The sequence below is a fragment of the Pholcus phalangioides genome, unplaced genomic scaffold, assembly GCF_987345545.1.
Source record: "Pholcus phalangioides strain wild (caught in Gottingen) unplaced genomic scaffold, Ppha-v1.0 ptg000004l_1, whole genome shotgun sequence".
Taxonomy (NCBI): Eukaryota; Metazoa; Arthropoda; class Arachnida; order Araneae; family Pholcidae; genus Pholcus; species Pholcus phalangioides.
The window spans coordinates 4,280,237-4,292,630 of NW_028301597.1; the positions used below are offsets into that span (position 1 = coordinate 4,280,237).

General features: G+C 36.7%; 1 protein-coding gene across 3 annotated transcripts in view; it reads left to right on the top strand.

Annotated features, from left to right (window-relative positions):
• LOC149086469 (adenylate cyclase type 10-like) overlaps positions 1-12,394 on the top strand; it is a 128,653-nt gene that overhangs the window by 28,219 nt on the left and 88,040 nt on the right. For all 3 annotated transcript variants that reach the window (XM_089255700.1, XM_089255704.1, XM_089255708.1), the window contains 2 exons: positions 4,437-4,522; positions 4,751-4,898. In XM_089255700.1, coding sequence (XP_089111826.1) covers positions 4,437-4,522; positions 4,751-4,898 — 234 coding nt within the window. The remainder of the gene's footprint in view (positions 1-4,436; positions 4,523-4,750; positions 4,899-12,394) is intronic.

Sequence of the window (12,394 nt, forward strand, 5' to 3'; positions counted from 1 at the left end):
TTATGTGAAGTGTAAAAAGTTAATTATATATGACCAACTGAATGTGACATTACAATGAGATAAATCTTAAAAAGTAGTTGTCATCATTAATTCAATTAAAATTTTCCAAGTATTCCATTTCTATAGCTAGCTTTTCTTTTTATTTGGTCAGTAAATCATGTAAGAAAGTAAATTTCATCAAAAGAAAAAAAATTCTGGGAAATGCATCACGTTGTGGAACATGCTATCCAGTGAAACGAAGTTCAAATAGACTACTGAAACGTTTGCATTTATAACTTTTCTTAAATTATTAAGGGCGTATATGGAATAGATTATTATATTGCTTCCTTCCATATACACATTTTAAATATAAAATCAATACATTTTATAATCAGTTTTTTATATGGGAAGTATAAATTATTTCGTGTTGTATAAATAGATTATTTCATGAATAAAAACAAAGATATTTTCCAATTCCACGTATTTTAAATTTATTCATGATATAATATCAATATTTATGTAATTGAAATCATTGACAACAGTTATTTTCGACTGTCTAGAAAATTCAAAGTACATTCATACATATTTTTGTACATTATCATAATGTGTATATATAACCCTATACTGTAGTTATTTTAAAACTGCAGTTTTTTCCTGTATAAAAAAGCTATTTGATTAAACTGAAAAGAATGCATTAGAAAACTGCATCAAACTGTTTGGATAAAGTGTGCTAAGATCCTTTAGCGATACCACAAAATGATATCACGTGCAACGTCTGCGAAAGAGGAACCTTAAACTTGCAAGGGAGTGTGATTATCAAGTACAGTAGATTTTCGGTAACTCGACACCCCAAAAGTATCGCCAAACATGTCGACTTAAGTGGATGTTGAGTTAGTGGTGCTTCACTCTAAATTTTTGTTCTATCGTTTTTGTGTATGTAATTATATGCATTCTAACAATTGTATGAAATAAAATGCTAATTCTCATTAATTTTAATTTGGGGTTATTTCAAAATGGAATCAAAACGTATAAAAAAATTTACCTCACGAAAAATAATCAAGTATATTTGCTTGTTTTTCTTTCCGAAGAGAACAAAAATTTTCTACACTATTCAGTTTATACCGTGATTGTTGCTTTTTCCTGACTGTAGAAAGTGACATATCACATCTAGAGTTTTTAGTGCATCATGGAGAGATGGTGCAGATATTTCATCTGAACTTTCTGTGATTTTATTTGTTCGAAACATGAAGCACTTGATTTAGGTGATTGATTCTAGAATATCGTCGTCTGCTAAAAGTCCTGAAGTTACAAGATCAGAGTCAATACTCACAAATTCATCGTCGATACAATCACACATAGTGCTATTTATGCTTTCTTCACACTTAATCTGGGAGGAATCTTCAGGAGAAATCTTTTTATTTTAATTAATTAATTTTCTTTGGAGAAATAATCATTCTCCAAAGACTTGGAACAAAAACCAACATGACGGAAGCAGTTCAGAATCGTGGCACTCATGCCTGAGTCCCATGCAGAATCAATCATTTCAGCTGCATTTAAAACTGCAGTTTTTTGAAAATTTCAACTTTTGATTTTAAAGTTAATATATGAAGTTCGTGTGGAGCCATTGCATTCACGCCTGTCGATACTCACAATGATAACCAAATGACATATTCAGCGTCTATAACCAGGCTTTGGTTCTTTTTTCTTTTACTCCTTTTCCAAGAAATCGTGAAACAGAGTTCTGCCAAAAGCATTCTCTGCAACAGACAAAATATCAAAACTTACAACAGATAAGATTTTTATCCCTATTGGATGTTGAAATGGTCAACATCCAATAGGGATCACACCACACTTTAGGGTTCATCTGCGCGTCTTTTGACCATGAAAAGAATGAAAGACCTGTCCTGGAAACGCCACAACCAAGAGGGTTCAAACATTCATTCTTCACATGAACACCCCCATAGTTCAAAAAAGGAACCCATCATATAGAACAAAGAAACAAAGGATTGTCGAAGTACCCACGGACAATGTCAAAAAATTCATAGAATGGTAAAACTCGGGCAATTATAAAAACCAATCTTAGTAAAGGGACAAAAGTCGTACTCAGCTTAAGCGGAGTTAAGCCAAACATGTGTCAAGTTAGAGAGTTTCCCCTTATTTGAAGTTAATATTGGGCCAATCAAGGGAATAATAGATAGTCAAGTTATCCACGTGTTGAATTACAGAGAGTCTACTGAATGAATGAACGCCAGAACTTTGCCACTGGACTTATCCCGTTCACACAGAGAGTCTACTGTATTATAACACTTGTGAAACTCTACGTAAACTGAATGTTGTTCGGAAAAACTTCATATCAAATGGAAATAAAAATCCTGGCGAGAAATGTTGAAACAGTTAAATCCATAATAAGATAGAAAATTAAATGTCAGCCAATCCAGTCCCTGGATACTTGAAAAAAAAACCAAAAAAAAAAAAAAAAAACTGTTGCATAATCCCTAATAACCTGTTAGTGTTGCTATGCATTCATTCTGGAGCCAATAAACACTTCTTTTCGCCTATAAATGAGTGAGAAAAGTATATATACAGTGAAACCTTGATATAATTATACTCTGCGAACCAAGAAAAAATATTGCTGTAGAGGGACTATCGCTATATTGAGAGGCAGCAGATTAACAGAGTATAGACATTTCCAAATGATACTTGAAAAAATATCGTTGCATCGAGTGTCATTTTAACAAGGTTTCACTGTATTAGGAAAAATGAACTTCTAAATATGTTCTGTGAGCAGAAAAAGAAAAAAAAAGCCAATACTGTAACAAAAGAACAGGTACTGAAGTTTAGTGTGTAAATTAGTAAAGAATAGGATCACTTAATGGGTGTAGCCAACCTGTCACTTGGACGGACCCCCACCAACCACGTTTCCTCTGTTGTTCTGCATATTTGATGGGGGGGGGAGGGGAGAATAGTACTACTTGAGATAAAAAAGCTTCGCCATTTTACAAGTGTTTTTCCGTGTAACCTGACACCATTTTTCAAATAGGAATTGAAAAAACTCCCACTGGTTGAACAATCTTATTATGAAAATAAAAATAGTTTCCCGAAACTTCAACATTTTATAACACTAATTGTGTTATAAATATAACTTATATTAATACATGTTTGATAAAATTATGCACTCTGTGTCACATATACACTTGCAGGACCACTGTTTCAATAGAACAAAAAAACAAAAAGTCAAACCACATGCTGAAAGACCTTGTTTCTGCTACTTTCTGATAGACTATTGTTATGTGGGAATTGTTTAAACAGTCTAATAAAGCAAGGGGTTTTCAAATTTTTTTGCTGTAGTGGCTACCTTGAGCTCCCATAATCGGCACTCACTTTCTTAAAGCTTCTTTGATGTGAAGATGTGCTGATGTGTCCTGTTTCCATCAGACTTTCTTTTGAACCAAGCACAACTCCAGTAGGCTTCCATCAGACTAATGCTTGAAAAAACAAAGCTTATTACTGAGTTGTTGAAGAAATTCAAAAAATCTTGTCCCTTCCAGGAGACACTCAAAATATCACCATTTCACAAGTTGCTTAATAAAGTGTTTCCATATGCTTCTGAGCTTATGGTTGACTTTTTTGTGTGGCTTCAAATTTATTTCCCACTAATGCAGTTTGGAACAAAACAGGGATGAATATGTGGAAAAACACATTCCTTGTGAACCATAGAAATGAAGTAGGCATTCTGATTCAGAAATTTATTGTAGCTGTACAGTTTTTGACCCATATTAGACATTTCTCTTGCTTTGCGAGTTTTTAAAGTGGCCCATGGCAACTAGGAGTCTTGTTAGGTACATATATTAAATTTAGCAGAGATTGATCCAAGATTGTAGATATATATATGTATTGAGAACACAGATGCATTCATACGCATAAAAAATGAATTACTTGTGCAGACTCTTATAGTGTACTTCTATTATACTTGTATAAATTAGCAATTCAATGGCGAACTGAATGAAGTGTGCACAATTGATTTTATCGCCACTAAGCAGTTTTAGCCCTTGACTTTAGAGACCAAGTCACTGAATCAGAGTAAAAGTTTTCTAGACATTCTAGTTTTTGATTGAAGAAATCTGGTATTTGGCCCAGTTTCTCCATTGCATGATCTACCCATCCTCCCTTCTCTCTCTCTTGGTAATTATAGTTATTATGTTCCGTAAATTCCAGAAGATTGTAATTGATTAATTTTTCAAAATATCTTCAGAGTTTCTATTGATTTTTTTTATTTGTTTTTAACATATGAATGGTGTGATACAATGAATAATGGAATACTCTGTTTACTCAAATATTATGTGCTAGAACACATTTAATATTCACTTAGGAAATAATTTATGTTAAAAGTGTAAAAATTTTTTCAGCAATTTTGCACTGAAATATATAACAAAGGAATTATTTACTGTTTTATTTAGAGCGTCCTCGGCTCAAATTGTTTGACCAGTGTTTATCACAGAATATTGCTTTGGCTCGTGCTTTCCTCATCCCAATTCTTAGAGATGTAAGTAAAAACATGGAATATATTTTAAAATTAATTGTAGTTTTGCTACTTGTTTTTTATTTACTTATGGTGATAAATTTCATACATCAGAGTATGAAAACATTAGTTCTATGTACTTGAAGTATATAACAGTTTTGGTATTGCACATAATGCCTTAGTTTTATGAGTATGAGTAATGTCTGCACTTTTATGAGTATTTGAGCCTCATTTCTCTGTATGTTCCATTAGGCAAAGACTGAGGATCAGTTGAAGTATCTGTCTGAAGTTGCTGATGTCACCATTCTGTTTATGTTGTTACCCGAAATTAATGTTTCAGATCCAAAAAATTTAAGTGAAGTTCTTGATGATATTTATCCTCACATCGAAAAAAATGGGGGTAGGTTTTGTGTGCGCTTTTTCAAAGTTTTCAGCATTATATTTTATGCATAATGCATGAAATTTATGATCATCATAAAATATATTGAGAGACTGTGTGAGATCATCAAAAATATTGAGACTTGCAAGTGTGTAATAATATTATTGCAATATATATATATATATATATATTTAAAGTTCCATTTTTTAAATGTGACTTGTGTTTTATATATTTTTAATGTGATGTGTTTTCACATTTAAAAAATGGAACTTTAACAATATTTTTTCACTACACTGCATATTACAGCTGCCTATGGCGCTGGTATTGGTGAGTTTTGACAAAAATTAAATTTTCATAATGTACATTTTTCTATATACATACACGTGCATGATTTTATATTCCTACTTGGGGGGGGGGGGGTCGAAGCCCCCTGATGCCTTTGGCATCCAATCCCCTCCAACAACTCCTCCAATGGACCTAATTACTCGTCATATCTTCTTTAATTATAAAGCAAAATATTCCTCAACTAATGCGAATGCCTGCAAAATAGTCATTCAATTGCCAGTTTCCCACTCTGATTTCGGTAAACTGCCATCATAAATACAGCATAGTACTCGATGCACCACAATACATACGTGATACACCATGATAGCCACAACAGCACAATAAGTAATGCACCGCTATATGCCGCTGTGGTGGTCGAGTGGTTATAGTGACGGACTCGCGATGCGAGGATCCGGGTTCAAACCCCACAGTGGTGGTCGGCTGAAGTTGGTTTTCTGTGGTTCCCAACTTCAAGGCGCAAATGCGAGCCGATCTCCCCGTTAAAAAGTCTCACCACAAAGAGCAACAGTCCTACAACGATAAATCATTCAATCATAACACTTCACTCATAGTTAGAAAAACTGATGGCAGATGGCAGCACTACACATAACAAGCATTACAGAGAAACAAAAAAAAACTTCACGTCAGGTTTCACTACACGTACACGCACATTCCCGCATGTACCGATTCGTTGGCGTTGTGTTTTCTTTAACACTTTGTTAGCCGAGTGGATAACACATGGGTATTTATTTTGATGAGTATTTATTATTACGTTAGACTTAGATAGATTACATACATATAGATAGGAAGAATTTATAAAGCGGAAAGAGCAGAACATTTAGACATCTTGTCTACTTGATGTCCGAGGTGGAACTCACTAGTTCCCCTTACACAACACTAGGTGGCGTTGTATGTTCTTATCAGTTTAGTTCTTTTAGTCATTTCTTATAAGGACACCACATTTCTCCCCGCTAATTTAAAGATCCAACCGGACAGGAACTTTCCTGGTTCGTTGGGAACGTCGCAAAGGAACGGGAGTACTGGACATCGCTGGTGCCTTAGCTGGTGTTGGTAGATCGCTACTGATCTCTGTCGGAGTTGTCTGTTCTTCTGGAGCAATCTGTACTTCGGAGTCAGCAGCGACAGGAGTTGATGAAAGTTTGCCTGGAACTCGGGGTATCACCAAGCTTGGCTGGACTTGATTGCCAGCTGCTCTCATCTGGTCGATGTGACGTCGGAAGAGAGTTCCATTTACATCTACAGTGTAGTGCAGAACTCTGTCTTTGTTGAGAACAGTTCCGAACTTCCACTTGTTATTGGCGGATCTGTAATCTCGCACAGCCACACGATCTCCGGGCTTGAAAGTTCGGTCATAGAAGTCTGTGACCCCATTTCTGATTCTTTCTTGAACCCTGTTCTTGATATTTGGCAAGACTAGGTCTATCCTAGTTCGGATTTCTCTTTTTAGGAATAACATTCCTGGGCTTTGCATGGTAGTCGCATTTGGCGCTTTTCTGTAATTCAACAGAAACGTGCTCACTTTTTGGTAGATGTTTCCGGGAAATCTTTGCATCGCCCGAAGGGATTGTTTTAAGGTGTGAACGTATCTCTCTGCCTGCCCGTTGCTTGATGGTTTGAAGGGAGCACACGTTTTGTGCTTTATTCCATTATTCCTCATGAATATTTCAAACTCGTGTGATGTGAACTGAGGACCATTGTCACTCACTAACACTAAAGGCAGTCCAAATCGAAACAGTCCCGTAGGCATTCAACTGTCTTGAACGTGTTTGCTGATTTCATCGGGTATACTTCCATCCATTTAGAATGAGCATCGACTATGATCAAAAACATATGCTCGAATATGGGACCTGCAAAATCTACGTGAATTCTCTCCCACGGAGCACTCGGGTATTCCCAATGGTGTACCCTTGCTTTCACCGGATCGGACTTGAATCTGGAGCAATCTGGACAGTTTTTAGCAGCTTTTTCTATGTCGCTATCAATGTCCCTCCAGTAGACGTAGGATCGAGCAATTGCTTTCATTTTAACAATGCCCAGATGGCCTTGATGGAGTTCATCAAGAATTTTATTTCTAAATTTCTTCGGAATAAAAACTCTTTGGCCATGCATTATACATCCGTCCTGCAAGGTGTACTCGGCTTCCTTCCCTCCTAAAGGTTCACCGAATTTCAATTTCCTCAGCAATGGACCCAACTCTTCATCATTTTGTGTCTCTTTTGCTAAATGTTGAGCTTTCACTGGTAGTGTTTCGATTTGATTCAACTGGAAGAGTTCTATGTCATCCTTGACAACTAAGTCTTCCGACTTTAAAGGTAATCGGGAAAGACAATCTGCATTACCATGGTTCTGTGTGTTACGATAGATGATATCGAACTGATATGCTTATAAGATCAAGGCATAATGCAGAAGTCGAGTAGCCGTCAACACTGGTAGACCTTTCTTCGAGCTGAATATCGCTACCAAAGGCTTGTGATCTGTTATAAGAGTAAATCTTCTGCCTTTCAAGTAAAGCATAAATTTCTTTACTGCCCAGATAATTGCCAAAGCTTCTTTGTCAATCTGGGAGTATCTCTGTTCTGTTTTCGTCAGCGTACGAGAAGCGAAGGCAATTGGTCTTTCTGTTCCATCTGGTAAGACATGTGATAGAACTGTTCCTATTCCCACTGGAGAAGCATCCGAAGCAAGAGTAAGAGGTAGTGTAGGATCATAGTGCATCAAGATTCGCTTTGAGCAAATTTCCTTTTTGATCTTCTTGAATGCGGTCTCACACTTTTTAGACCAACGCCACGGAACGTCCTTTTTTGTCAGCTCATTGAGAGGATAGGCAATGGTTGCCAGATTAGGACAAAATTTCCCGTAGAAATTTCCATGCCCAGAAAACTTTTTATTTCCTGAACGTTTTTCGGTGCGGGAACTTTCAAAATTGCTTCAGTTTTCTCCTTCGTTTCACTTAGGCCATTTTCATCAATTTCGTGACCTAAGAAATTTATTTCTTTTTGAAAAAATGTGTTCTTTTTCAAATTTAACTTCAGCCCATGCTCCTGACATTTTTTGAAAAATTTTTCCAAAGCCCTGAGATGTGACTCGTCATTTGTTCCGGTCACTCTGGCGTCATCCATAAAAACTTTTACACCATCTATTCCTTGGAATAGCCCATCAATGTACCTCTGCCATATTGCTGGAGCTGCATTTAGGCCGTACATCAATCTTTTACAGGCGTATAACCCCTTATGAGTGTTTATGGTTAGGAGTCGTTGACTGTCAGGGTGCACTTTCATTTGCAAATATGCATGACTGAAATCCAATTTTGAAAATCGTTTACCCCCATTTAAACATGAGAATATTTCCTCAAACGTTGGTAAGGGATGCTGAGGCACCTCTAGCTTAGGATTTAATGTGACAGAATAATCTGCACATAACCTTATGGATCCGTCTAGTTTCACCACGGGAACAACTGGTGTAGCTCAATCTGAAGTTTCAACTCGCTCGATAATGCCTTCTCTTTCAAGCCGTTTTATTTCTTTTTCAACCCGGTCTTTTAATGCGAAGGGCACAGTTCTCGCTCTACGAAACTCTGGGGTAACATTTGGTTTTAGCTTTAGTTCCACTTCATGGTTATTTATCTCACCCAATTTGTTGTCGAAAATTTCTTTATAATCATCCAACAATTTTTTGAGATCCATGTCATTAGCGGTCCTCACAGCCTTAAGAGAGTTCCAGTCTAGATTGATTTTGTATAGCCATTCACGGCCAAAAATCGTGTCTAAATTTTCCCTCACCAAATATAAGTTCAAGTGCAACTTTTGTTTTCCGTACTCCACTTTCACAGTGACATATCCCGCTGGGACAATTTTTTCTCCATTGTATGTCCGGAGTACTAAATTCGTAGGTTGAACTTTTTTCTTCGAGATTTTTCTGAATCTCTGTAAGCTCATTACTGATACTGTTCCACCCGTATCAACTTCCATACTCACTGGTTTATTGTCTATGTTGACAGTAACCATCATCGGAGGCTTTTTCGGCTGTTCACTCAATACCCTCTCTAACCCAAACATGGAAACGTCATTATCGTTTTCCTCAACTGAAATCTGTTTCTGTTTGTTAGGTGTCGATTGAGTCTTCTTTGCCGCGTAGCAGGCTTTTTCTATATGCCCGATTTTTTTTTACAGAAGCGACATTTGCTAGCAATAAATCTGTAGGAGTCTTTATCGTGATTTGTCCCTGTGCATCATATACACGGCGGATATTTGACAGCGGCGGCAGAGTAGTTTCTGTTTTGCGTGGGCAGTTTCGTTTTCCTCTTCCCCGCTTTCACTACCTTCAGTTCTGCCGGCTTGCCCCCTGAACAGCTTTCTCCATCGCCAGCGCGATCTTTATTGTTTTGTCTAGCTCGATGTCATCTTCCTCAAATAAACGATCGAGGATCGCTCTATCTCGGAGCCCACTAACGAAAACATCCCGAAGCATGGTGTTCAACATCTCTTGTTTATAATCGCACGCGATTGCGAGGTGTCGCAATTCGGCTATATACGAACTGATGCTTTCGCCTTCGTTCTGCTTTCTGTTTATAAACATGTGCCTACTCGGTATAATCAATGCTTTAGGATTCAAATGGTTCTTCAAAACATTCTTTAAAATGGCGAATTCTTTCTCCGATGGATTGTCCGGAGACAATAAATTTTTTAACAAGTTGTAGAGCTTTGCAGAAATGCTCGAAATTAAGACTTTAGCACGTTTTTCTTCTGGGACATTTTGAATGTCTAAAAACGCCTCGAAACGTTCTATAAACGAATCGAAAGTCTCTGAAGCTTCATCGTATTTATCAAACGAAACTGTCACTTTTTGGTTTGTTGACGTTGAGCCTCGTTGCTCTTTGAGAGCTACCATTAGAGCTTGATTCTGTCTTATCAACTCTTCAACTAAATTTTCCATCGTCAGAGATGTATGAAAAACTTTTTCTCCTACCTTTTGCAGTCTTCGAGTAAATACTCTATCCAACTTTTAAGATGGGCCTCGTCGCCACTTGTTGTGTTTTCTTTAACACTTTGTTAGCCGAGTGGATAACACATGGGTATTTATTTTGATGAGTTTTTATTATTACGTTAGACTTAGATAGATTACATACATATAGATAGGAAGAATTTATAAAGCGGAAAGAGCAGAACATTTAGACATCTTGTCTACTTGATGTCCGAGGTGGAACTCACTAGTTCCCCTTACACAACACTAGGTGGCGTTGTATGTTCTTATCAGTTTAGTTCTTTTAGTCATTTCTTATAAGGACACCACAGTTGGGGGTTCCGCGGGGGGGGGGGAGTGTGTGGGCGGGGTGCATGTGTGGTGTAGCAGTAGTGGGTAGGGCCTCCAAAAAATGGCTCGGGGATCCATGATGTTCTTAAGTCAGCTACCTCGTTGGGCAATTTGCCTGTTGTGCCGTTGTATTTGTATTTGTATATATGCAGTGTATCACAACATGCAAAGCACCACCATCGGCAATAAAGCACAATACTCAATCCACCACTATATGCAGTGCACCACAATGAGAAATACAGCATAAAATGCAATGCACCACCATCAGTAATACAGCAAAATAAGTAGTGCACCATGTAGGAATGTACCCACAATACGTGATGCATTGCAGTAGGCAAAGCACAATAATATGCAATGTACCAAAATACACAGAGTTTATTATATTTAATACACAGTAAGCACTACATTACAATAGGCAACATTACACAGCACAATATGCAATGCACCACAGTATACAATGTATCACATCAAGCAAAGCACAATAATATGCAATGCATCCCAATAATAAGCACTGCATTACAATAAACAATACAGCATGAAATTCACTACAATACATGATGCATAACAATATGCAATATACCATATTGCAGTGCACCACAGTAAGATATACATCACAATAAGCAGTAGGCATGGCATTGTAATAAGCAATATGACACACGACGGCAATATAATACACAATACATACTGCATTGATGCATAAAAATATACAATGCACCACAATCAGATATTGCAATGCACCACAATAAGCAGTGGGCACTACATTATAATAAGCAATAGAGCATACTATATACTACAATATTTATTTATTATTATTTTTTATATATATATATACTACAATATTTTATTTATTTTTTATAATGCAAAGCTACAGGTTTAACCCCAATTACAGCTTGCAGTAAAAATAAAAATTTGCACAGAATAGAAAAAACGACATGATAAAGTACACAAAAGACAAATAAAAAGTAACAAAAAATTACGCAAAATACAAAAATTCTATACAAAGATATATACAACGCAATCACAGCACAAAATGCAATACACCACAATATGTAATGCACCACAATACACACTGCATTATAATAAGCAATACAGCACTATACATCGCAATAAGCACCACAATAAGTAATACAGCCCAATATGCAATGCACCACAATAAGCACTGCATTGCAATGAGAAAGACAGCATGCGATGCACTATAATGCATAATAATCAGCAATGCACCACAATAAGCAATGCGCACTGCATTACAATAAACACTATAGCATGTGATGCACCACAACACATAGCAATAATACGCGATGCATTACAATAAGCAAAGCACCATAATAAATAATACAGCATGTGATGCACTACAATATGCAATGTACCAAAAATAGTAATGTACCACTATTTACAGTGCCCTGCAATACAACATAAAACATAATGCACCACAATATGCAATGTATCTCAATAAGTGAAGCACTGTATTACAATAAGCAATACATCACATAATATGCTGCAAAGAGCAATGCACCATTATTTGCAAGGTACTACAATAAGCAATACACCATAATATGCAATGCACCACCATTCATTGCAATAAGCAATGTGCCACTGTAGGCAATACAGCACAATAATTAGTACACTACCATATTCAAAGCACCACAATAATTAGTACACTACCATATTCAAAGCACCACAATAAGCAATGCACCACTATTCAGTGCACCACAATAAGCAATGCACCACTATTCAGTGCACCACATTAAGCAATACACCACTATATTCAGTGCATCACATTAAGCAATACAGTAAAATGCGCAATATTCCATCATTGGCAATACACCACAATTACAAATACACTGCCACCACAGGCAATACAC